We start from the raw sequence: 27,844 nt of genomic DNA on the forward strand, positions 1-27,844 counted from the left end.
CAGATAAAAATAAAGAATTGATTTTTGATTTTATGCCCGACTGTTACACTATAAGCAGTAAAAGGACAACCACACACTGTCTTCCCAAACAGAGTATGACAGCATTTCTGGTTGAAACATTGTCAGTTTGAGCCGAGCATGGGTGCTGCAACAACACATGGGACCCCCCTGCAAAATTAGCATGGAGACCCCTCCTTGGATCCAAATTCTCCCATTTGGCGGGTAAAACAGACACATGCCTCTTTCTCTCTGGCAGCCCTCACCTAAGGAGAAGGAAGGCTCTGGGTCCTATAGAGCTTACCCGTTCTCCTGCTGGTCTTCTTGTTCTCCGCAGGCTTCACAGTTTAAATCTCCCGCCGCGGGAAACTTCAACAGAAGACCAGCAGCTCTGTACTGCGCAAGTGCGAGGGAGGGTGCTTGCGTGTGCGCAGTACAGAGCAGTCCGTCTTCGGAAGCTCAAAGGCTGCTGAAGTCTCCCCAACCTGGAAGAAGGCAGTTCACACACGTGCCCTACGTGCTGTAGTCACATGGGATGCTAATGCTGAGGTACAGTGGACACTCAGCGCACAGCATTACAGGTAAAGTATTTTGACCCACATGCATTGGGGGGCACATAAAACATTTGGGGGGACAACGTCTGGGGGTTCTGTCGCATTGTTGTTTGCGATTATCACGTGCTGTTACCGCTATGCCCCCGACAGACCTCATCACTCGAGATTTCCCAGCATGTCTGATCAATGCATTCAACCAATTTTGAACCCAAACACAGTCGAATTGTCGATCAGGCATGCATGCGGCAGCACCGATTTTCAACTGATTTAATGATAATTATCGAATTGTATGGTCGATCAGCCATCATGTCTCTAGATGTATGTGCACCCTAAGAGATTTGCTTACACAAAAATCGAAATCGCTGACGGACGCGTTTGGCGATTTTGAGAGCCATTTTCCCCCCTCCCGGCGCTTACCTTCGCGCTATGATTTTGTGTACATCGTTCTTTAAAGCGCTTTTGCAGAGTGATTTATTTCTTCACTTCCTGCCGCAAGTCAGGAAGTGAACTCTTTGACCCAGAAAAGAGTAAATACAATGTATTTATTCTTAAAGGACAACTGAAGTGAGAAAAATATGGAGGCAATACCAGTTGTCTGGCAGCCCTGCTGGTCTATTTGGCTGCAGCAGTGTCTGAATCACCCTAGCAACAAGCATGACGCTAATCTTTCAGATCTGACAATGTCAGAAACGCCTGATCTGCTGCATGCTTGTTCAGGGGTTATGGCTAAAAGTATTAGAGGCAGAGGATCAGCAGGACTGCCAAGCAACTGGTATTGCTTAAAAGGAAATAAATATGGCAACCTCCATATCCCTCTTGCTTCAGTTGCCCTTTAAAAGCGCAAGTGCATTCACCGGAAAAAGCTATTTTGTGAGTGTTTTGCACTTTTTCTATACCTTCCATTGTAGCAAAATCAGCCTAAAAATGGTGCAGGCAGTGCTTTGCTGAGCGGAAAGCAGACGAAACTCGCTGATGTGCAATGAATCCTTAGGGGATAGTCCACAAGCACTATTAGGGTGTTATTGAAAATTGCCGGGGCTCAAAAAAAATGTAAAACGCCCTAGGTGTGAATGAGCTCTAAGAGGTTTGCTTACATGAAGTAAGATCAATGCACCCGTCCCTATTTCAGGTGTGCAGTCCGGACGGCATTGCTGACACTTCACAAAGCAGAATTTAGATGTTGTTTTCCTCTCTTCCCATTCAGGCTGAATAATTTGGAAGATAAGATCTCACTGATTAAAGGACGGATTGAGGAGATCGATTTACCGCTGGAGAAAGTGGATATCATTATTTCGGAATGGATGGTGAGTCTGCCGCCGCCGAGACGTGGCGACATTATTCATACAGATACTGGAATATATATTCCTAGCGGACGCCTGCCAGACACACAGGGCTCGTGATGGTGTTTGGACTGCTTCTTTTAAAAGTTTGCAGATGTTTTTGTTGACAGAGATGAGCAAAATATTCTCCTAACATGGAAATCACAGAGATGAGCAAAATATTTTCCTAACATGGAAATCAGAGATGAGCAAAATATTCTCCTTATTCTGTTCTGTCTTTTCCTTCGCACGGCCTCCTCTGTTCTGTTCTCTGCACAGCCTCCTCTGTTCTGTCCTCCGCACTGCCTCCTCTGTTCTGTCCTTTCCTTCGCAAGTTCTCTGTTCTTTTCTCTACTTGGCCTCCTCTGTTCTGTCCTCTGCATGGCCTCCTATGTTCTGTCCTCTGCATGGCCTCCTCTGTTCTGTCCTCTGCTCGCCCTCTCTGTTCTGTCCTCTGCTCGCCCTCTCTGTTCTGTCCTCTGCTCGCCCTCTCTGTTCTGTCCTCTGCTCGCCCTCTCTGTTCTGTCCTCTGCTCGCCCTCTCTGTTCTGTCCTCTGCTCGCCCTCTCTGTTCTGTCCTCTGCACGGCCTCCTCTGTTCTGTCCTTTCCTCTGTTCTGTCCTTTCCTCTGCACAGCCTCCTCTGTTCTGTCCTTTCCTCTGTTCTGTCCTTTCCTCTGCACGGCCTCCTCTGTTTTGTGCTTTCCTCAGCACGGCCTCCTCTGTTTTGTGCTTTCCTTAGCACGGCCTCCTCTGTTTTGTGCTTTCCTCAGCACGGCCTCCTCTGTTCTGTGCTTTCCTCAGCACGGCCTCCTCTGTTCTGTGCTTTCCTCAGCACGGCCTCCTCTGTTCTGTCCTTTCCTCAGCACGGCCTCCTCTGTTCTGTGCTTTCCTCAGCACGGCCTCCTCTGTTCTGTGCTTTCCTCAGCACGGCCTCCTCTGTTCTGTGCTTTCCTCAGCACGGCCGCCTCTGTTCTGTGCTTTCCTCAGCACGGCCTCCTCTGTTCTGTGCTTTCCTCAGCACGGCCTCATCTGTTCTGTTCTTTCCTCCGCACGGCCTCCTCTGTTCTGTCCTTTCCTCAGCACGGCCTCATCTGTTCTGTCCTTTCCTCCGCACGGCCTCCTCTGTTCTGTTCTGTCCTTTCCTCCGCACGGCCTCCTCTGTTCTGTTCTGTCCTTTCCTCAGCACGGCCTCCCCCCTTGTCTTGTGATGGGACAGTTTGCTACAGCCTTCCATTTTTCTTATCGCTGAAATAGCTAAGCAGATATTGAGAGTTGTGTCAAGGTCTAAACTGGCTGCAGAATAGATTTGTATTGTTTTCCATGTTTTCTCCCTCCGGCAGGCAGCTGACTCTGCAGACACCGGCATTCAGTATTTGTTTATTCATGAATTAAAGTGCAAAGCTACCTAAAGCCACAAGCCAAATGAAACCAGCCGCGGTGGCCTTTAACCACCGCCTCTGCCGAGAGTCTACCGTGTGTACAGCGCCCCCGATGCTTCGGCCAGCGATTAGCACTGGCTGAGAGAATTTGTGTTCCCCATGTGTGCCCTTCCATCAGCCCTCCTCTCCCTTGCATAGCATCAGAATATGTTGCAGGCTTGCGGCGCGTTTGTACATCCTCTGCATCGGCAATGGAGTGTTGGCCCCTGCCGGATGGCGTGGAACGTATATGTGTACATTGTCAGTTCCTCCTCCCCGTTCACCCCCCCCTTCCAGTCCCTATAATTACTCCTTTAAATATTAGACTTTTAGCTAAAGTCAGGTTTTCACATTGAAAGAGGCTGGCCTGCAGCAATGTTTGTTCCGATCACCTTCCTCTTAAGTGGAATACACACCTGAAGGTGGATCAGGGAAGTTCACAGCGACACCTCCCGACGAACAAGGTTTCACAATCCATCTTCCTACCCATGACAACATGACAGGCGTGAATGGGAAGTCAAATGATTGCGGTAATTTGCACAGGAGTCATCGGTATCATAATTTTAGGCACTTATTTGGCCTGAGGAAGTTGGCTCAGACCCACGAAATGTGTTGCCAGTGCATAATAAATTTCATTTCTATATGAAGTTTTTATTTTGGTAAGCTACCTCCATTGCCTCTTTATCCCCATTTTGCTTCTCACCCTCCATTGGAGGCGGGGTCTTGGTCCCACATGGCGCCACCACGACTGGTGCCTCGTGTTTTTTCGCATAAGAGAGCGACCACTTCCTGGACACCCGAGTGGAAACGGGGTTGTGAATCTCTCTACCTGCCTTATGTGGTCGGTTGCCCCCAGTGCATCCACACAATTGTATCACTATTTCTGCTTCTATGCATAATACTCGTGTTGGTGACATATTGTGCTATTTGGGCTTCTGTTGTCTCTGTGCTTCCCTTTTCACAGTGTACAGCCACCTCCTCTTTACCTGAATAACATGGTTTTACCAGTGTTCAGAGTAATCACAGCTTACTGGGCGGACCTGCTGAACCTGCTGTTTCAGATCCATGGGAGTGGCCGTCTTGCTTTTATTTTTTTCTGTTGACACCAAAGGGTTATCTCTGCCTCTGGTGCTCCCCTGACAGCAGTCTGTTTACACTAGAATGGCACAGCAGGGTCATATGATCAGGGAGTGCTTTGTTGACTTCACAAAGAGATTCCACTATGAAAGTGCTATCTCCCGAAAGGGGCTGCAGCCACTCCAATAACCATTATGCATGGAGTCCTATTCCTCAGCTTGCCCATAGCTTTTACTTATCTGCAAGTTCCCAAAGTTCAGATATAGTTTAAGATCTCGGAGTGTCGGAACTGGAAAACAAAACAGAAGACTACAGTTTCTAGTTCTCCAAAGTCTGTTTTGCCTCTAAGCCACCATATTGTTAATGGCCGTTGCTATGGTGACATACGACTGCATTTTTTCTTACCTCCCTATTTATGCTTTTCATGGTTTGCGAATTTCGGGGATTAATGATGAAATTAGAGCTCCTGGTTATAGTTTAGCATCTGTTAACTTGGACTGTTCTGTGTTTAACCTGTTCCTGTCTGGAGACGTTAGTCGTTCCCTCAGAGTGTTATTAGACTCTCTATGTGGTGCTCCTACCGTCTCTCACATTTGTGTGCAAAGTCCAGAGATGAGAGGGTCCTGTATGATTAGGTGATGATCTTGCACTGAAGCTGCTACAACCGACTCTGGTACACACAGAAAAATGGATAGGAACTAGACCACTTTACAGTGCGAATACAGGTGAAAAACAAAACATTGATACCGGTACTCATATTGATTTATATTGATATTGGCACTGATGTTCCCCTCAGAGATCCGCGGACCCCAGGTTGAGAACCACTGGTGTAGGGAATTTGAAGCCATAGTGACCAGAAAAAAGCAGCAAGTTGTATGTTTATTTTCCGCATGGGAAAAAAAAACGAATTTACTGCGAACCAGGCCAATGGTTGTCATGCGCCCTCAGACCCTAGATATTTTGAATGCAGAGAAATGGGGGAACAAAATGCATCTAGCGTAAACAAGACCTTACTGGGATATTACCAACAAAACATATTACAGTATTATGTTTGAAGAGGGTTTTTTGGTTGCCATATCAGAACTCCCTCTCTTCTGTTCTCCACTCATTAGCATTCCCTACACGTGCGGTAATAGATCGGTCCACTTGCAGTAATTAATGCTGAAGTTGTTAACTCAGGCTAAAATAGAAATCTATTGAGTTTTTATTTGGCTATGGAATGCTGCCCAGTAGGATTCTGGGAAAGATGTCAGGGACAATTCCATTCTGCAGATGGCTCCCCTACAGGTGGGGCAGCCGCCTGTGAAATTGCTTTGAAAATGGCTTCACGTGCCGCAGTTTGGTGCCACACGTAACCAGTGGATCAATTTAGCCCCTAATGACAAGTTTGAGGTGCGGTAATTAAAGGGAAATGCTTTCACTAAGAGAAATACCCCCCACCCCACCTCGGTCTGCTCAGTGATTTTAGCAAACCTTTATTGCAGATGTTTAAAACAACCCTTTAAAACATGGTATTTTCATTAGTTGGTCTGCAGTTTACATATACATAAAGGCATGTGGAAATAAACCAGGAAAGAGAATAAGCGACAGCTATTGTTGGGGACTGTCTGTGAGGTTAGTGTTTGGGACTAGCTGTGTGAGGTTAGTGTTGGGGACTAGCTGTGTCAGGTTAGTGTTGGGGACTAGCTGTGTCAGGTTAGTGTTGGGGACTAGCTGTGTCAGGTTAGTGTTGGGGACTAGCTGTGTGAGGTTTGTGTTGGGGACTAGCTGTGTGAGATTAGTATTGGGGACTAGCTGTGTGAGATTAGTATTGAGGACTAGCTGTGTGAGATTAGTAAAGAGGATTACCGTATTTTTCGGACCATAAGACGCACTTTTTCTCCCCCAAACATGGGGGGAAAAGGTGCCTGCGTCTTATGGTCCGGATGCTAGATGCCAAGTAGAAATCCCTGCACTGTAACTTAATTTCCTGGCGCTCCTATGTGTCCCCGCGGCAAACACCTTATGTGTAATGTCCCTGCCTATGTCCCCGCAGTAGTTGCACTACTTTTCATGTTCCCCCCACATGCCCCGTGCCTTCAGTTGTCCCCCGTGTCCTCTTATGCTCCAGCCGTTGTCCCCGGGCAATTACCTCTAAGAGGTCGCGTTTCCATGTGTAATCTTGTGCCCCCTCGTAGCCCGCTGACTCGTCCCCCTCCGGCTCCTGTCCCCGTGGATCTGGTCGACGCTGTGCAGGCTGGGGCTTACCGCTATGTGACGGTACAGTGCGGTGATGTGAAGCGGAAAGCCGCCGGGTGGTCCATGCGTGCAGCTGATCCTCTCTCGCCCTTCACTTCCGCGTTGGTGACGTATGCGGAAGTGAAGGGCGAGAGAGGATCAGCTGCACGCATGGACCACCCGGCGGCTTTCCGCTTCACATCGCCGCACTGTACCGTCACTTAGCGGTAAGCCCCAGCCTGCACAGCGCCGACCAGATCCACGGGGACAGGAGCCGGAGGGGGACGAGTCAGCGGGCTACGAGCGGGCACAAGATTACACATGGTAACGCGACCTCTTAGAGGTAATTGCCCGGGGACAACGGCTGGAACATAAGAGGACACGGGGGACAACTGAAGACACGGGGCATGTGGGGGGAACATATGAGGACACAGAGGGGCACATGTGAGGACACAGAGGGGCACATGTGAGGACACAGAGGGGCACATGTGAGGACACAGAGGGGCACATGTGAGGACACAGAGGGGCACATGTGAGGACACAGAGGGGCACATGTGAGGACACAGAGGGGCACATGTGAGGACACAGAGGGGCACATGTGAGGACACAGGGGGCACATGTGAGGACACAGGGGGCACATGTGAGGACACGGGGGACACATCACAAGACACAGGGGGCACATATGAGGACACAGGGATCACGCAAGAAGATACAGGACACTTAAGAGGACAGAGGGGGGCATTTAAGAGGACACAGGAGACATAGATCACACAGGGAGACAGGAAGGCACAAGGGGGGGAGAGGGGGAGCCACTAAAGGAACAAAGGGGACACAAGAGGTACAAGGGGGGGCATAATAATTGTGGGGAGAAGAAGATCCACAAGATGCCCCTGCACCATGGATGCCCCAGGTTTAGTATTCTTTTTTTCCCTGGTTTTTGCCCTCTAAACCTAGGTGCGTCTTATGGTCTGGAGCGTCTTATGGTCCGAAAAATACGGTAGGTGTGTGAGGTTAGTGTTGGGTATTAGCTGTGTGAGGCTAGTGCTGGGAACTAGATGTGAGAGGTTGGTGTTGGGGACTAGCTGTGTGAGGTTAGTGTTGAGGATTAGCTGTGTGAGGTTTGTGTTGGGGACTAGCTGTGTGAGGTTAGTGTTGGGGACTAGCTGTGTGAGGCTAGTGTTGGGGACTAGATGTGTGAGGTTGGTGTTGGGGATTAGCTGTGTGAGTTTAGTGTTGGGGGGACTAGCTGTGTGAGGTTTGTGATGGGGACTAGCTGTGTGAGATTAGTGTTGAGGATTAGGTGTGTGAGGTTACTGTTGAGGATTAGGTGTGTGAGGTTACTGTTGAGGATAGGGTGTGAGGTTACTGTTGAGGATTAGGTGTGTGAGGTTAGTGTTGGGGACTAGCTGTGTGAGGTTAGTGTTGGGGATTAGATGTGTGAGGTTTGTGTTGGGGATTAGCTGTGTGAGGTTGGTGTTGGGGATTAGCTGTGTGAGTTTAGTGTTGGGGGGACTAGCTGTGTGAGGTTTGTGATGGGGACTAGCTGTGTGAGATTAGTGTTGAGGATTAAGTGTGTGAGGTTACTGTTGAGGATTAGGTGTGTGAGGTTACTGTTGAGGATTAGGTGTGTGAGGTTACTGTTGAGGATTAGGTGTGTGAGGTTACTGTTGAGGATTAGGTGTGTGAGGTTACTGTTGAGGATTAGGTGTGTGAGGTTAGTGTTGGGGACTAGCTGTGTGAGGTTAGTGTTGGGGATTAGATGTGTGAGGTTTGTGTTGGGGATTAGCTGTGTGAGGTTGGTGTTGGGGATTAGCTGTGTGAGTTTAGTGTTGGGGGGACTAGCTGTGTGAGGTTTGTGATGGGGACTAGCTGTGTGAGATTAGTGTTGAGGATTAAGTGTGTGAGGTTACTGTTGAGGATTAGCTGTGTGAGGTTAGTGTTGGGGACTAGCTGTGTGAGGTTAGTGTTGAGGACTAGCTGTGTGAGGTTAGTGTTGGGGACTAGCTGTGTGAGGTTAGTGTTGAGGATTAGCTGTGTGAGGTTAGTGTTGAGGATTAGCTGTGTGAGGTTAGTGTTGAGGATTAGCTGTGTAAGGTTAGTGTTGAGGATTAGATGTGTGATGTTAGTGTTGGGAACTTGCTGTGAGGTTAGTGTTCATTATTAGCTGTGTGAGGTTGGTGTTGGGGACTAGCTGTGTGAGGTTGATGTTGGGGACTAGCTGTGTGAGGTTGGTGTTAAGGATTAGCTGTGTGAGGTTAGTGTTGAGGATTAGCTGTGTAAGGTTAGTGTTGAGGATTAGATGTGTGATGTTAGTGTTGGGAACTTGCTGTGAGGTTAGTGTTCATGATTAGCTGTGTGAGGTTGGTATTGAGGATTAGCTGTGTAAGGCTAGTGTTGCGGACTAGCTGTGTGAGGTTTGGTGTTGGTGACTAATTGTGTGAGTTTGGTGTTGGGGACTAGCTGTGTGAGTTTGGTGTTTGGGACTAGCTGTGTGAGTTTGGTGTTGGGGACTAGCTGTGTGAGTTTGGTGTTGGGGACTAGCTGTGTGAGTTTAGTGTTGGGGACTAGCTGTGTGAGTTTGGTGTTGGGGACTAGCTGTGTGAGTTTGGTGTTGGGGACTAGCTGTGTGAGTTTGGTGTTGGGGACTAGCTGTGTGAGTTTGGTGTTGGGGGCTAGCTGTGTGAGTTTGGTGTTGGGGACTAGCTGTGTGAGTTTGGTGTTGGGGGACTAGCTGTGTGAGTTTGGTGTTGGGGGACTAGCTGTGTGAGTTTGGTGTTGGGGGACTAGCTGTGTGAGTTTGGTGTTGGGGGACTAGCTGTGTGAGTTTGGTGTTGGGGGACTAGCTGTGTGAGTTTGGTGTTGGGGGACTAGCTGTGTGAGTTTGGTGTTGGGGGACTAGCTGTGTGAGTTTGGTGTTGGGGGACTAGCTGTGTGAGTTTGGTGTTGGGGGACTAGCTGTGTGAGTTTGGTGTTGGGGACTAGCTGTGTGAGTTTGGTGTTGGGGACTAGCTGTGTGAGTTTGGTGTTGGGGACTAGCTGTGTGAGTTTGGTGTTGGGGACTAGCTGTGTGAAGTTAGTACTGGAGGCTAGTGGATGAGGTTAGTTTTGGACATCAGATCAAAGTTTCACATGGCACCACTCGATTTCAATCAGATTTGTGCAGAAAAAGGACTGATTAAACTGATGAGAAATCCAGCAGGGTGAGGCAGGTCCCTGGTAAAGGGTGAAGCAGGGAGCCAAAGGTTTAAGTTATGGGTGCCTCGTGTTTCATCATTGGAAACCCTGTGGGGTAGAAGAACCGCTCTGAGGTGTGCCAAGTTGGAAAATCATTATTTCGAGATTTTCCATCAAAAGAGAGAGAAGAATCCAACAGGGAATAGGGAGCCACTGATAATAGCTATTGTATGTATACAGAACTAGAAACTGAGGCATGTTAAGATCTCGCCGCTAGAGATGGACTAGTTTGTTAACTCATCAGCGTCCAGCTAGCACTGTAATACCAGTTCTAGAGGAAGTGATCCTACCCTGTATCCCCAAAAATTAAGACATCCCCTGGAAGTAAGCCCTAGCAGGATTATCGGGCAAGCTCAAAATATAAGCCCTACCTCAAAAGTAAGTCCTAGCGGCAGTAAGGGGAAAAAGTATGGCAACTGGTGGTATTACTGGAGCCAATGGTCTCATGGCAGGACCATGGCTACGTCATTGGGCCAATCACTGCGCTTGCCGCTACTCAGCAAGTGCAGTGACTGGCCCAATGACAGAGCCATGGTCCTGCCTGTACTGTACTTCTTCCCCATAGGCTGAAGCTCAGGGACACAGCAGCATGGAGCTGGTGGAAAGATGCAGAGGAACTTCGGAGGACACAGGGGACAGGGCGACATGGAGCTGGGGGTAAGAAGGGGGCATGGGAGGAGATAGGGGGACACAGGAGGATGGGATAGAGGAGGACAGTGGGGAGCTCTAGGAGGACACTAAAGATGGTAGGGGGACACAGAGGCACACCAGAGGTGGCTCCAGTAGAGGAACAGCTGGCACAGTGGTAAAGGCAGGACACACTACACAGGAACTTGTGTGTTCATAGAAATATAAGCCATCCCCTGAAAATAATCTCTACAACATGTTTCATGTTTTGGTGCAAAAATTCATACAAGACACTGTCTTATTTTCGGGGGAAACACGGTAGATGAGAAATGAGGAGTTTACAAGAGTACCAGACTTCTAGAAAACTCGTTTTACTAATCCTGGCGTGCCGGCGGCGGTGGAGGAGACGATGGATGGGGCAGAACAAGTCTGGAGGAGGAATAACACTGCGTAGACTGTCAGGTACAGAACATCATTAAGCCTTGTAATGAAGTGAAGCGCAGGTTACGGAACAATCCGCTGTCCTAGCAGACGGTTTGCTTTGGCTGCAGAACAAAATCATCAAATACAGAGGCAGATGGAACCGCGGTACAGCGAGGCTGTGCCTACCGCTGAGAAAACAAGGCATTGCTGTGCAGCCCTGATTTATAGATTACAAGGCATTTCTGTACAGCCCTGATCTATACATTGCAGGGCATTGCTGTACATCCCTGAACTATACATTACAAGGCATTTCTGTACAGCCCTGATCTATACATTATAAGACATTGCTGTATAGCCCTGATCTATACATTACAGGGCATTGCTGTACAGCCCTGATCTATACATTACAGGGCATTGCTGGACAGCGCTGATCTATGCATTACAGGGCATTGCTGTACATCCCTGATCTATACATTACAGGGCATTGCTGTGCAGCCCTGATCTATACATTACAGGGCATTGCTGTACATCCCTGATCTATACATTACAGGGCATTGCTGTGCAGCCCTGATCTATACATTACAGGGCATTGCTGTACATCCCTGAACTATACATTACAAGGCATTGCTGTACATCCCTGATCTATACATTACAGGGCATTGCTGTACATCGCTGATCTATACATTACAGGGCATTGCTGTACATCCCTGAACTATACATCACAGGGCATTGCTGTACATCCCTGATCTATACATTACAGGGCATTGCTGTGCAGCCATAATCTATACATTACAGGGCATTGCTGTACATCCCTGATCTATACATTACAGGGCATTGCTGTGCAGCCATAATCTATACATTACAGGGCATTGCTGTACATCCCTGAACTATACATTACAGGGCATTGCTGTGCAGCCATAATCTATACATTACAGGGCATTGCTGTACATCCCTGAACTATACATTACAGGGCATTGCTGTGCAGCCCTGAACTATAGATTACAGGGCATTGCTGGCCAGCCCTGATCTATACATTACAGGGCATTGCTGTACAGCCCTGATCTATACATTACAAGGCATTGCTGTACAGCCCTGATCTATACATTACAGGGCATTGCTGTGCAGCCCTGATCTATACATTATAAGACATTGCTGGACAGCCCTGATCTATACATTACAAGGCATTGCTGTACAGCGCTGATCTATACATTGCAGGGCATTGCTGTGCAGCCCTGATCTATACATTGCAGGGCATTGCTGTACATCCCTGATCTATACATTACAAGGCATTGCTGGACAGCCCTGATCTATACATTACAGGGAATTGCTGTACATCCCTGATCTATACATTACAAGGCATTGCGTACAGCCCTGATCTATACATTACAGGGCATTGCTGTACATCCCTGATCTATACATTACAGGGAATTGCTGTACATCCCTGATCTATACATCACAGGGCATTGCTGTACAGTCCTGATCTATACATTACAAGGCATTGCGTACAGCCCTGATATATACATTACAGGGCATTGCTGTACAGCCCTGATCTATACATTACAGGGCATTGCTGTACATCCCAGATCTATACATTATAAGACATTGCTGGACAGCCCTGATCTATACATTACAGGGCATTGCTGTACAGCCCTGATCTATTCATTACAGGGCATTGCTGTACAGCCCTGATCTATACATTACAGGGCATTGCTGTACAGCGCTGATCTATACATTACAAGGCATTGCTGTACAGCCCTGATCTATACATTACAAGGCATTGCTGGCCAGCTCTGATCTATACATTACAAGGAATTGCTGTACAGCCCTGATCTATACATTACAGGGTATTGCTGTACAGCCCTGATCTATACATTACAGGGCATTGCTGTACAGCCCTGATCTATACATTACAGGGCATTGCTGTACAGCCCTGATCTATACATTACAAGGCATTGCTGTACAGCCCTGATCTACAGTATACATTACAAGGCATTGCTGTACAGCCCTGAGCTATACATTACAAGGCTGGGGACAAATGATTTTACTAAGGTGCGGCATGTTAGAAAGTCTTTAAGTGGTTGCCAGGGGTAACTACAGTTTGGCACCAGCGATCTAAGAACTGCACTTAGCGGCTTGACATTCTGACAGCCTTGGTAGATATCTCGAAGTGGACAACAGACGCCTCAAGAAGTTAAGGAATTGTACAGTATTTGGCTTCAGTCAGGAATACAGGCAAGCAAGAATATGAAACTCAGTACAGATCTTGAATAGTATACTGGTTAAGGCAATGTTCCCAAACCCTGTCCTCAAGGCCCACCCAGGGCCAGGCCGAGGCATAGGCTGGAGAGGCTCCAGCCTCAGGGCGCAGTGTAGGAGGGGGCGCACAATTCATTCAGCGGTCATTCCTAATTGTGTATGAAGCAGAAAGAAATAAGAAAAGGGGATACACAGCAGTGACTGCAAGACAGATAACTAGATATTAAGGTGTTGGGGAGTTTGTGGGTCCTGTGGCCCTCTTAGTCTAATAGCAATCAGTGTGTGACAGCTGGGGTGGAAGGGATGGAGGGGCGCACTTTGGTGTCTCAGCCTTGGGTACTGGAGGACCTTGTCCCTGCTCTGCGCCCACCAACCGTGCATGTTTTGTGGAAATCCACAGAGGTATATCATCAGCTCTGCTGGGACACTAATTACCTCACCTGTGCATGTTTGGGGTTTTCTGCAAAACACTTACTGTTGGTGGGACTTGAGGACAGGGTTGGGAAACTCTGGGTTAAGGGCTCTGCCTCTGACACAGGAGACCAGGGTTCGAATCTCAGCTCTACCTGTTTAATAAGCCAGCACCAATTCAGTAGGAAACATTGGGCAAGACTCCCAAACACTGCTACTGCCCATAGAGCGTGTATTAGTGTCTGCAGCTCTGTCGCTTTGAGACCAGTAGAAAAAATGCGCAATATAAATGTTTTGTGTCTTGCATTGCAATCATAAGACCGCATTATGATCTGACCTAGGTTCAGGCCTTTGGAAAAGACTCTAGATTACGTGAAGCAAAGAAAGCTAAGCGAGTGAAATACCCAGTAAACTATGAGTTGCTCTTATATACCAGCTTACCAAGGGTTACTTCTTAACGTCACCCTGTGGGTGTGCCATGTGTGTGTTGTGCCTGTCAATCACATTAGGAGCTTGCTATTGGCTTCCAGGAGCATGTGACGGACAGGACACACTGCACAACCGTGAAGACTCCGGACCAAAGTGGGAGCTTCTGATGACTTGTACTCTCTCCCCGAGAACTTTATTAGCAACTCCTGCTTATTTACGCAGTTATCTAATCAGCCAATCCTGTTGCTTCCACGTACTGCGCTTCCAATTGAGTTCAGCTCAATTGCGGTGCATTTGCACTGGAGCAGAAAAAAAAAACCATAGCGGGAAAATAATTTGAACATACTGGTGCGATTGCTATGCGTAAAGAGACGGAGAGGACGCACTGCGCTTGCGTCAGACTGGCCATGGCTGCTGGAGTTACGAGACCTGGTACCAAAGAAGGAGAAGGCTGAGGATGGCGGTGTGAGAGTGATCCGTGGGGATGGGGGTGGAGGAAGCCCCAGGTATGTATAAATATTTTATATGCTTTTGTCTCTGGTTTCCTTTAATGGGAACCAGAGGCCCCAGAAAAAAGATTCTGTACATACCTGGAGCTTCCTCCAGCGCCATACGCACGGATCGCTCGCACGCCGCCGTCCTCCGCTTCCTGGATCCGGCGGTACCGGGTCCGGACGCGGCCAATTGTCCGCATGAGCAGGGGCTCCCTCCATACCCTTACGCATGCGGCTGCGCAGTATGCAGCCACACGCATAAGGGTATGCTGGGAGCCCCTGTGATGCGGACAGGTGGCCGCGTGCTGCCGCCGACTGGCCGAAACTACGGGACCCGGTACCGTCGGATACAGGAAGCGTAGGACGGCGGCGTAGGAGCGATCCGTGCGTATGGGGCTGGAGGAAGCCCCAGGTATATTTAGACTCTTTTTTCTGGGGCCTCTGGTTCCCTTTAAGTTCAATCCTTGAATAAAGTTCCCCTGTAAGTACCCACTTAGGGCAGTTTTTCCTTCAGGTGTCCTTTAAAGTTCACTTCCTTCTGCACAGACTTCCAGAGATGCAGGATGTGTCTGTGCTCCTCCCCCTTGCAGTCTGATTTCGACCAGTATGATGATAGGCCAAGCATATATCATTTAATATATGAGCGAGGAGGGGGCGTAGGACCGCTCATATTCGATAATGGACTCTTCTTTCTTATGAAACGATGGCGTTGAGCGAGGGCACCTTGTGTTCTGACCATTTTCCCTCTCTTCTCTCCGCAGGGCTACTTCCTCTTGTTCGAGTCTATGCTGGATTCTGTGATTTATGCCAAGGACAAGTATCTGGCGGCCGGAGGAGCAGGTTGGTATGGAGATCTCCAGCGTGGAAGCTGCGTGACGCCTCCGCTGTAGATGGCGTTCCGCACGGCTGGGAAGGGTCGCTCTACGGATGAGCGATGGCACCATTACAGCTCGCTCCGAGGCGTTCCTTGGAAGCGCTGCTGGTTGTCGACAGTTAAAAAAGCTTTATTTAGATTTGGGGAGTAACCCCTTCAGCCCCAGAGGTTTTTAGGTTGTGTCCAGAGCCTGTCACAGATTGTGGCATCCTGTGATCGACTGGAACACTTACAGAGGGATGCGAAAGTTTGGGTAACCTTGTTAATCGGCATGATTTTCCTGTGTAAATCACTGGTTGTTAAGATAAAAAAATATTGTGTTTCCCCGAAAATAAGACACTGTCTTATATTAATTTTTCCTTAAAAATATGTGCTAGGGCTTATTTTCGGGGAGGTCTTATATTTTGTGGTGCTAGCCAGATCCCCCTTCACTATTTAGCTAGATCTCCTCCAGTATATAGCCAGAAACCCCTAGTGTATACCCACACACCCTTCCACCCCCCAGTATATAGCCAAAATCCCCCTATTATGTAGCCAGCGAAACTGACTCCATCAGGACAAAACACAGTAAGCTTCTGACAGAGTTGCGCTGCTGCCGCCGTCATCTTACCTCCCTGCTGCTGGCCCCCCTCCTCCAGAAAGTTGGATCCCCCTCCATTTTCAATGTGCATAATTCAAATATCAGATCAGCGGGGAAAAGCATATAAACTTGTACAGTATCAATGCTGCCGAATACAGGAAGTGATCTCTGTTTACTTCCTGTATACGTCAGCGCTGTTACTATACAACTTTAGATGCCTTTCCCCGCTGATCTGAGATCTGCATTATGCACAGCGCACGCCGGAGGGAGATCCGATTTGCTGGAGGAGGGGGGCCAGCAGCAGGAAGGTAAATCAGCGGCGGGGGGGATGGGGTTGTTGGCTCGGCGGCATGGAGGATCGCACGGGGGGGGGGGGGACGACTTATTTTCGGGGGAATGTCTTTTATTTCAAGCATGCTTGAAATATAAGGGATGTCTTCTTTTCGGGGGATGTCTTAATTTAGGGGAAAGACGGTATCAGTTTAATATATCATATAGGAGACACACACAGTGATATTTGAGAAGTGAAATGAAGTTTATTGGATTTACAGAAAGTGCGCAATAATTGTTTAAACACAATTAGGCAGGTGCATACATTTGGGCACCACAAAAAAAAAATGAAATCAATATTTAGTAGATCCTCATTTTGCAACAATTAGAGCCTAAATGCTTCCTGTAGGTTTCAATGAGAGTCTGGATTCTGGTTGAAGGCATTTTGGACCATTCCTCTTTACAAAACATCTCTAGTTCATTCAGGTTTGATGGCTTCTGAGCATGGACAGTTCTCTAACTCACACCACAGATTTTCAATTATATTCAGGTCTGGGGACTGAGATGGACATTCCAGAATGTTGTATTTGTTCCTCTGCTTGAATGCCTTAGTGGATTCTGAGCAGTGTTTAGGGTCGTTGAAAAATCCAGCCCCGGTGCAGCTTCAGCTTTGTCATTGATTCCCGGATATTGGTCTCCAGTATCTGCTGATACTGAGTGAAATCCATGCGTCCATTAACTTTGACAAGATTCCCAGTCCCTGCACTGGTCACACAGCCCCACAGCATGATGGAACCACCACCATATTTTACTGTAGGTAGCAGGTGTTTTTCTTGGAAATCTGTGTTCTTTTTCCTCCATGCATAACGACCCTTGTTATGCCCAAATAACTAATCAGTCCACCGCACCTTATTCCAAAATGAAGCTGGCTTGTCCAAATGTGCTTTAGCATACCTCAAACGGCTCTGTTTGTGCTGTGGGTGGAGAAAAGGCTTCCGCTGCATCTCTCTCGCATACAGCATCTCCTTGTGTAAAGTGCACCGAATGGTTGAACGATGCACAGTGACTCCATCTGCAGCAAGATGATGTTGTAGGTCTTTGGTACTGTTCTCTGAGCTGACTCTGAATGTTCTTACCATTCGTCGCTTCTGTTTATCCGAGATTTTTCTTGGTCTGCCACTTTGAGCCTTAACTTGAACTGAGCCTGTGGTCTTCCATTTCCTCAATATATCCTAACTGTGGAAACAGGCAGCTGAAATCTCTGAGACAGCTTTCTGTATCCTTCCCCTAAACCATGATGGTGAACAATCTTTGTCTTCAGGTCATTTGAGAGTTGTTTTGAGACCCCATGTTGCTATTATTCAGAGAAAATTAAAAGAGGAGGGAAACTTACAATTGACCCCCTTAAATACTCTTTCTCATAATTGGATTCACCTGTGTATGTTGGTCAGGGGTCACTGAGCTTACCAAGCCAATTTGAGTACCAATAATTAGTTCTAAAGGTTTTGCAATCAATAAAATGACAACAGTGCCCAAATTTATGCACCTGCCTAATTTTATTTAAACAATTATTGTGCACGTTCTGTAAATCCAATAAACTTCATTTCACTTCTCAAATATCACTGTGAGTGTCTCCTATATGATATATTTAACTGACATTTTTATTGTAACAACCAACGATTTATACAGGAAAATCATGACAATTAACAAGGTTGCCCAAACTTTCACACCCCACTTTAAAGGGAACGTGAGGTGAGAGTTACATGGAAGCTGCCATATTTATTTCCTTTTAAACAATACCAGTTGCTTGGCAATCCTTCTGATCATCTGCCTCTAATACTTTTAGCAATAAACCCTGAACAAGCATGCAGCAGATCAGGCGTTTCTGACATTGTCAGATCTGACAAGATTAGCTGCATGCTTGTTTTTTGTGTGATTCAGCCACTACAACAGCCAAATAGATCAGCAGGGCTGCCAGGCAACTGGTATTGTTTAAAAGGACACAAATTATGGCAGCCTCCATATTTCATATTTTGGATTCACTTTAACCACTTCAGCCTTCAGTCGTTTTCACTTTATGCATACGAGCAATGTTCACCTCCCATTCATTAGCCTATAACTTTATCACTACTTATCACAATGAACTGATCTATATCTTGTTTTTTCCGCCACCAATTAGGCTTTCTTTGGGTGGTACATTTTGCTAAGAGCCACTTTACTGTAAATGCATTTTAACAGGAAGAATAAGAAAAAAACGGAAAAAATCATTGTTTCTCAATTTTCAGCTATTATAGTTTTAAAATAATACATACCTCCATAATTAAAACTCACGTATTGTATTTGCCCATATGTCCCGGTTATTACACCGTTAAAATTATGTCCCTATAACAATGTATGGCGACAATATTTTATTTGGAAATAAGGGTGCATTTTTTCCGTTTTGCATCTATTACTATTTACAAGTTTAAAATAAAAAATATATAGAAATATTTCATTTTTACATTGATATTTAAAAAGTTTAGACCCTTAGGTAAATATTTACATTTTTTTTTTTTATTATTGTAATGTTTTTTGTTTTTTATATTAAACATTTTATTTGGGTATTTTTTGGGAGGGTGGGATGTAAACAGTACTTTTATAATGTAAATGTGTGTTGAGTTTTATTTTTTTTTACTTTTAGTTGTAGTTTTACTTTTTGGCCACAAGATGGCGGCCATGAGTTTGTTTACATGACGTCACTCTAAGCGTAACATACGCTTAGAGGGACGCATGGGGGACGCAACAGCCAGAAAAAGCGGAGCTTCTGGGAGAAGCTGTCGCTTTTTCTGTGGGGGAGAGGAATCGGTGATCGGGCACCATAGCCCGATTCACTGATTCGTGGGCTTACGATCCGCGTCCGGGAGGGCCGCAGGAGTGCGCGGACGCGCACATGGCCTCCTGGGCGTCGCTAGTACGTCCAGGAGGCCAAAGTAGTTAATCTAGAGATGATGGGCAAATTGGACCAAATCTCTCAGCATGAAATCGTCCGAGTCTGCTGCCTCACCACTGCCCCAGTATATAAATGTGCCCACCGTGTATGCATTTATGTATTAGATTTCCTGTGTCGCTCACCACGTAGTGCCCATCTGTCTTTAAAGTCCCCCACTTCTCTATTAGTGCAGTCCCCAGGCTCTTTTAGCCAGCTGCTCCACCCGGCTAGTTTTGGTGGGCACCCGGCTGTTATCAGCTCACCTCCTCCTATGCTGGAAGCAGAGATGTGCAGAGAAGCACCGGCCCTGCATTCTATCATCTTGTTCCACCCGGCTACTTTTTCATGCCATCCGGCTGGAAAAAAAATCTGGGGAGAACACTGTAGTGGTGTACATGCCGCGGGCATATACTACGTAGTGCGTGTGATGGGCACCGCACGGTGGGCGACACAGGACAGGTAATCTATAAATGCACACTTGGGGGGGGGGGGGTACATTTATACACCAGGGGGAACAGCACCAGGGGTTTCGTCACTCGTTATGATATCGCCATTACTACCGCACTCCCAATAGACTATGATGGCTCGACATCTTGCAGCGTGTACAACTGATACATGTGACCAATTTCGGCTCAAAATTGGTCACATCGTCAATCGCGCATGTTCTTAGAGGCACCCATTTTCATACTGTTTCAAAATAATTACCGTGTTCTTATATTAAGATGCGATGGGGCTTATTTTCAGGGGATGTCTTATATTTCTATAAACACACAAGTTCCTGTGCTTTGTGTCCTCCTGCCATCCCCACTTCCTGCCTCTTCCTCTGCTAGATTCATCTCTTGTGTATCCCTTTGTCCCCCTTGTACCTTTAGTGTTTGCATCTATCTCCTGTCCTCTGCTGTCCCCCATGTCCTCCTCTTACCCCAGCTCCATTCCACGCTTTCCCCATGTCCATCCTCTTCTTTCCCTCAGCTCCATGCCACTGTGTCCCCCAGTTTCAGCCTATGGGGAAGAAGTACGGGAACTTGTGTTTCTGGGCTCCAATTTGCCATACTTTTTCCCCTCACTGCCGCTAGCGCTTACTTTCAGGAGAGGGCTTATATTTCCAGCATGCTCGATATTCTTGCTAGGACTTACTTTCCGGGGCTATCTTGACTTGGGGGAAAGAGGACATTGAATCAGGTGGTCAATTGGCCACCAGGTCAAAAAATGTATGGCCACCTTTAGGATGCCAATACTTGATTCAATCATATTGAGATCAATGCCTCAGCAAGGCCACCCAATCAATCTTTTCTTCCAGCATGGCAAACAATTGTTTTGATCAATTTTGGCTGAGAATCAATTGATCAGGCATGGTAAAATTTCTCGTTCAAAAAGGCTTCATCAGGTGTGTGGCAGTAACGAGATTTGATTTTCCCGACGACCGACAGACCCCGGCCGGTTCCCCCCCCCCCAAGTGTATAGGTACCCATGCATTTCTCCCCATGTCTGATAAAATTATGGAATCGAATAATCATTCCTACAGGAAAATCGTTTGTTTGGGCATCTTTACACATTTTGATCTCAATAAACAAACACAGGACACAGAGTAGTGAATTTCGTCAGCAGCTATATGTGGAGTAAAGACTTTTCATTGTGTGCTGTGCTAGAGTTCGAGTCCACTTTAAAATGTACCTTGTAACAGTCTTGATTGCACTGGGGAGGGGAGAATGTGTAATCCTGTTACATGTCCTCGGTGGTAGGAATAAATATAACATTGCACGTGTGCAGCCGATCAGTCTTCCCCGGCTTATCTCCGCTGTTCTCTTCTGCTGTGTGTCTCGTTTCTTCTGCTCGTGGGGCTGGCTGTGTTTAGTTTAATGCTGACACGTCTCAATGCAGCTCTCTCTTTCCCTCTTCCTCCCTCTCCCCCCAGCACCGCTCTGAAGCCCACTCTACCGTGTCGCACTGCTTTGCCTTAACGACTTTTCATCTTGCGCGTTCATCACTGCGGTACTGCCGTAATACATCTCCCCAACTGCCGGGGAACAAAGGCTTCCTCCACCGCCAGCAATTACGGGAGAAATTCAATTAAACAGTCTGACGCTGCGCGCGGGCTCGTTATAGCTCATTGTGATCCTTGTCTCTGTCATTCCCGCCATGCGGCAGGCGTGCGAAGATGAGCGCAATTCAGACACGTCTCATGCGGCAGATAAACGCGGCATACGCCTCTGTCTGTGAGGTTTTTTTTTTGTATTGTTGTGTCGCTTGTCATAGTAATGTCGGCGGTGGAATTACTGCTGTGCAGACAAGTTTTCAAGTGTCCCTGTCACTCCCTTGCTCTCGAGCAACTGAACGAAGGTGCATGTTGCCAGCTGCATTAAGCAGCCTGTCACCTTGGCTTTGTGACATCACTGGGGCGCACCTTAGCTGATTTAATGGCGGCAGTTCAATTAGCAGTGTTAATATGCAAATTAGATATGCCGACCAATGGCAGCTCACCTTTCTATCTGTGTACAGAGACACTCCTATGTCACCCCACTGTTAGTTCCTCCCACCTCTGATGTCAAATCTGACTGCGCTGTGAATGGCCAGGCCCGCACAGCGCTGCGATGCAACGCCGTACGGACGCCTGACACGCCTGCGGAGCGGACCTGATGGGGAACTACAAGTAGTTTCTTGTAGACGATTTTCCGCATGCAGGCGAATTTCCGCATAGATGCAAGCAGGAGGCCTGCCCGGCGTAAAGGCGACCAGTAGGCGGCCAGTAAGCAGAAGCGTCAAATGACACACTGCTGACATCAGTGGGGGGCTAGGCTTCAGATGTAAAGTGGAAATCTACCTATAGGAGTAGAGCTTACCAGAGGGAAAAGCAGGGTTAGTCTCCAGCACAAACATCCATATACAACACTGTATGTCTGTTAAACACATTAAACAGATTATTATTCTCAATAGATCTGTTATTTCTCTATAGAGCAAATGCGCCCATAGCTAAGCATTCCAGTATAATGAAATGCAATCAGAAATAGTAATAAAGGTAATAAAGGACATAGCGGCACATTCAATCTACAGAAAAGGAATAAGATCAGTTCAAGAAAGGGTTACCTGGAGGATGAGCTAAGTTAAAGCGGACCCGAAATCTTGCACAGCACGCGATAAAAAGTCTTCATTCCGCATATAGTTGCGAAAGAAATTCACTTCTCTGTTTTGTTTGTTTAGACAGATCAATCTGTCTAATTAGTCCTTATCAGCAGTTGTGAATAGACTGCAGGAGAGCTCTGCGTAGTCAGCTCTCCATATAGTAAACACTGAGGGCCCGTTCACATCTAAAATGGCAAAACGCCCGCGATTACTGCTGGCGTTTTGCGGTAGTGATTTTCCCGCGATTAACAAGGAAACATCACTGGACACTGCGGTGGTTTTGGAGCGATCGCAATTAGCGTGCTATGCATGCTAATCACGATCGCTAAACACTAATCGCGAATCGCCGGCAAACCTCTGCATGTAACACGTTTGCGTTTAACGCTAACCGCAAACGCGGCAGTGATAACACTGCCATGTGTTACATGCTGTAGCGGCTTGCCTTGAGCGGAAATCGTGCGATTCCCGCTCAACTGAGAACAGGCCCTGAGGCAACCTTCTCAGTTGCCTGCTATTTCTTTTGGATCGCTTTGGCAGATCAGTAGCATCTAAATTACACACCTGTAACAAGCATGCAGCTAATCCAGTCAGACTTCAGTCAGAGCACCTGATCTACATGCTTGTTCAGGGAATAGGGCTAAAGGTATTAGGGTTCGTATAGACGTCCGATAAAGATCGTTCGTTACGAACGATTCGTGACGTTTACACGATATTCAAATTAGACTAAAAAGATCGTTCGTAATGAACGATTGTGTACACACGTGAGCGATATAAGTATAAAGTACTGAACGACGAACGATTAAAAAATGCGTGCGCAAACGGAAGTGACGTTATGACAGGCAATAAGAACATGCGTTATCGGACGATCTTTGTACACACTGCAACGATTGAACGATTATCTTTCGAAAAAATCCGCCGGGTTGGATCGGTCGGATTGAACGATAACGGTCGTTATCGTCCAAAAAAACGATCGTTGGAAAATTTGGAGCGCACGATTATCGGTCCGATTGTCGTTATCGTTCGTTTTCGAACGATCGTTATCGTACGTGTGTACTCAGCTTTAGAGGCAGAGGATCAGCAAGACATCCAGGCAATGTGCATTGTTTAAAAGGAAATGCATATAGCTGCCTCCATATCACGCTCACTTCAGGTGTCCTTTAACAAACTATTGATGTTTTGGAAAAACATATTTTCCATTATGTAAATAACAGGACAAATCAGGTCCAGGCTGGTAAAGTATCTATTGCGGCACCTGCACATCAATTAACCACTTCAGCCCTCGTAATTTTCACAGTTCAGCTCAGCTGTGATAACTTTGGCAATAACTTTATCGATAATTATCACAACTTAATGATCTATATATTGTTTTTTAGGACAAATAAGGCTTTTTGTGGCTGCTATATGTTTTTAGTAATTGCTTTTTTTTCTATGCATTTTAAAAGGAAAGTGAGGGGAAAAAAAAGAAAAAAAATACACAATTTATCCACTGTCATACATTATAGCTTTAATGTAAACAGTTCTATTGTACATTAAACCCACACATTTTATTTGTCTATCCCTCCTGTTTATTTAAACAGTTTATTTGTTTTGATAATGTATTAGATGTAACAAGTAATGTATACAATCTACTACTTGCTGCTCCTGGAATGTGTATTTTACACTTGTTTACTAATTAACTAATTAATTTCCCCTGGGGTAGGAGAGGGGTTTGCAGTCATTCCTTTACAACTCTGTAGTTATGTTATCAGGTCAGAGATAACTAAACAGTGTTAGCTAAGATTTTGTAAGAAGGAGAGTGCAGAGTGTCATAGGAACAGCAAGTGATTAAGCACTGGGTGGTGTCGCGAAACAGTGAAATATTGGTATTAATAAATTACAGATATTTTACTATGTACTAACCGACACCTACCCTAACCCTTCGGTCTAAGTGCCTAACCTTAACTCCCTATTGGTTCTTAAGGCTCATACACACGTCTGACTGAAGCCAACGACGGGTCCGTCGGCACCTCCCACTGGGCGGGTTTTTTAGCAGACAGTACAGTCTGTCGGCGGACTGATAAGGCTGTTCCTGAACGATCCGCCGGGCGTGTGTACAAGCCTTTAGCCTTACACCCCCGTTCCCCACCCTAATGCCTAACCTTAAAGGAAACCTGAGACAAATGGATGCAAAACATTTATACCTACCTAGGGCTTCCTCCAGCCCCTTTCTGCCCGTAGGACCCCTTGCTGGCACTCCGTGCTGCTTAGGTCGTCCGCTAGCCGCCACGGTACTTCTAGTCAGTTGCGTTCCATCTGGTATGCTCTGCCTATTGGATCGCGGCGGGTGTGCAGCCATGCTGCGTGTGCGTAAAGAAGTGTATCCGATGGAAGTACTGGGGTGGCTCACAGTCGACCGGAGCAGCCTGGAGTGTCGTCAAGCAGGCCCACGGGCTAAAGGGGGCTGGAGGAAACCTCAGGTAAGTATAAATGTTTTGATAACTGATAGACAATTAGTTACAATCATTAAATACTGTGTAGTAGCTGTTCGCCTACTAGCCGCATCAGGTGCCCAAATTACAGGCCGGGCGCCCGATTACCGAAAATTAAAACCGGCATCTATTAGACGCCTGACTATTTTGGCGCCCAAATAAACTGATCGGAGTAAAGCTTGTCTGTTAGATCAGCGCTATCAGGGTACCTGGTCAGGTTAGTATAAATGCCGGTTTGTGACCGGTTCTCTTGCAGCCCAGAAGTCACGTGGTGGGGGGTGGGATCGGAAGCAGCGGCTTTGTATTCAGCGGCGTGTTTTCTGTCCAGGCCTTGTCGCCTCAGCCTGGCTGGAGATTTGTAACACATTGTTTCCCGGGGTTTCCTCTGTGTGAATTGTTACCGGTGACAAATGATTGCGGGGCAGCGAATCGCGAAGGACGCAGATGTCAGAGCCGTTCCTCTCCACACGGCCGGCCGGGAAGGTTTTCTGTTCAATCAGCAATTTGTTAATTTTACCTGGGAGGGAAAATAATTCTTCTTTTTTCATTTCACCCAGCGGGTGGGGCTGGGGCCATAATTGAATAACAGGAGCCACGGCGCTGACAGGTGGCCGGAGGTAACCGTGAATTAACAAAGCAACGGGCGGCGTGTCAGGACCAGCGATGAGCTCGCTGACCTGGTTTTAAGATGCCGAATTATCTTTATTAACTTTGAATGAGCGAAAAGGTGGGCAGCGGCATTTCTAAAAATGTGGCTTGACTTGACTGCATATTAACCACTTCACGTCCAGACCTTCTTTCCTCCTTATGGGCCAAAGCAGTTTTTACATTTTAGCTATGTCCCTATTTAATCAGCAAAAGCTGTATCCCTACACATTATTTCTCAGTTTTACTAATTCCAGTTTAAAAATACTGTAAAAAGCTCTACTGTAGAAAAAAAAACTAAATTTGGCTATTTCTACCGTTTATCACAAAACGTAGATTATATTCATGTCACAATTTATGGTGAGGCTATTTGATTCTGATATAATGCTACAGTGTGTATTTTTCACTATGAACTGAAAAAATAAAAGTATTTTTAATGGTACAAATAAATCTTATTGGCTCAGGGAACATATATTCCCTTTCACCAATTAGTGCTGCAGCAGATAATGCCGGAGTTATGCACAGGAGCAAACCCAATTGTGCACAGCTGTGTTTATGCTAAAAGACTTATATCTACTGACTCGTGGCTTAGATGAGTCACAGAGGACATAGATATACTGTAGTGGTGGATAAGATGGAATAAAAAACATAACATTTAATAAAAATGTGTTTTCGTACCTAGTTATTACCTATACAGTTATCAATATTTGCTTTCATGCTCATGTAATACTGTCGGTCTACAAATTACAAATTTCCCAAAGTACAGTTTATCTGCTCTGAAAGCTGCCATTGCATTTTATTGCATAGTTGCTGTATTTATATATTAAAATCTGTTTAGAGATCACTTATCTCCTCTTTTTGCTTTTCAGCATAGTGCAGCTCAATCTGCAGGGGGAGGGGGAGAGTGGGACGGGCACAAGTTTTACACCTTCGCCCTGGGAGCTACTGTAAGTAACCTAGACATTGCCCTGGCCCAATCTGTTCTGAACAATCATATTATTGAACAAGAGGACTTATACATAAATCCCCCTGTAGTCTGTCAGCTCCCTCGTTGTCCTTCCCATCGGATTCGCTGTGCTCCTGTGAAGTCCGCAAACCAGCTGGGTTGTAGGCTATTGTGCATGCGCTGTTCCAGGCCTCACACCATCTACATTGAGCTTCTGTAGCTGGGAGCGTTCTGCGCAAGTGCAGTTACAAGTCTTGACAAGGCTTTAAGACCACGCATGCGAAAAAGCCCGCAACAGAGCAAAGTCAATAACTTTATTGGGGTTAATAGCGGCACAACGAAGGGGACCTGGAGGACACGAGGCTGCTGATGATGGACTACAGGGGGTGGAAGAAGCTCCTGATAAGTATACATTTTTTTTTGTTGCTACATTTGTCCTAGGTGCACTTTAACCAGTTCACTTCCAAGGGTTTTTACCCTAACGGACCAGAGCAACTTACACCTGTCAGTGCTCCTCCCTTTTATTCACCAATAACTTTATTACTACTTATCACAACAAAATGATCTATACCTTGTTTTTTTCGCCACCAATTAGGCTTTCTGTAGGTAGTACATGTTGCTAAGAATTTTTTTATTCTAAATGCATTTTAATGGGAAAAAAATAAGAAAGAAATGGAGAAAATTAATTATTTCTCAGTTTTCGGCCATTAGTTTTAAAATAAAACGTTCTCCTGTGGATAAAACCAATACATTTTATATGCCCAGTTGTCCCGATTATGAAACCATTTAAATTATGTCCCTATCACAATGTATGGCGACAATATATTATTTGGAAATGTAGGTGTTATTTTCCAGTTTTGTTTTCTTTTATCCAGTCCATAATTACAAGCCCCTATGTAGTAAAGTAAAAGTAATTTTCCCTCATAAAATATAGATTAAAAAAGCTGTATCCCTAAGGCAACTATTTATGTATTTTTTTTTTAAACTGAAGTCTTTTTTTTTTACAAGTTTATTTATTTATTTATTTATTTTTTTTGGGGGGGGGGGGGGGGGGGTTGGAAGTGTAAGTTATTAACCCTCCTGGCGGTCTATTAAAAACCGCCAGGGGGCAGCGCAGCAGTTTTTTGTGTTTTTTTAAATCATGTAGCGAGTCTAGGGCTCGCTACATGATAGCCGCTGTGCAGCGGCATCCTCACGCCCACTTCGATCAGGAAATCCCGTTCAAAGCCATGGCGATGGGCAGGATGATGTCACCGACATCGTGACGTCATTGGGAGTCCCGATCCACCCCTCAGCGCTGCCTGGCGCTGATAGGCCAGGCTGCGCAAGGGGTCTGGGGGGGGACGGCGCGGCGGGGAGCGTCGGCGATCGGTATGCACACGCAGCTAGCAAAGTGCTAGCTGCGTGTAGCAAAAAAAAATTATGCAAATCGGCCCAGCAGGGCCTGAGAAATCCTCCTGCGCGGCTTACTATGTTTGAACTACGTTCGGGGTTACCGCCAGGAAGGTTAATTTTA

The 27,844-nt window shown here is 46.4% G+C and overlaps 1 protein-coding gene across 1 annotated transcript in view; it reads left to right on the forward strand.

Annotated features, from left to right (window-relative positions):
- PRMT3 (protein arginine methyltransferase 3) overlaps positions 1-27,844 on the forward strand; it is a 186,546-nt gene that overhangs the window by 68,600 nt on the left and 90,102 nt on the right. Inside the window, exons 10-11 of the mRNA XM_068261584.1 lie at positions 1,756-1,855; positions 15,219-15,297. Of these exons, the coding sequence (XP_068117685.1) occupies positions 1,756-1,855; positions 15,219-15,297 (179 nt within the window). The remainder of the gene's footprint in view (positions 1-1,755; positions 1,856-15,218; positions 15,298-27,844) is intronic.

The sequence above is a fragment of the Hyperolius riggenbachi genome, chromosome 11 (genome assembly GCF_040937935.1).
Source record: "Hyperolius riggenbachi isolate aHypRig1 chromosome 11, aHypRig1.pri, whole genome shotgun sequence".
In the NCBI taxonomy this organism is placed as follows: Eukaryota; Metazoa; Chordata; class Amphibia; order Anura; family Hyperoliidae; genus Hyperolius; species Hyperolius riggenbachi.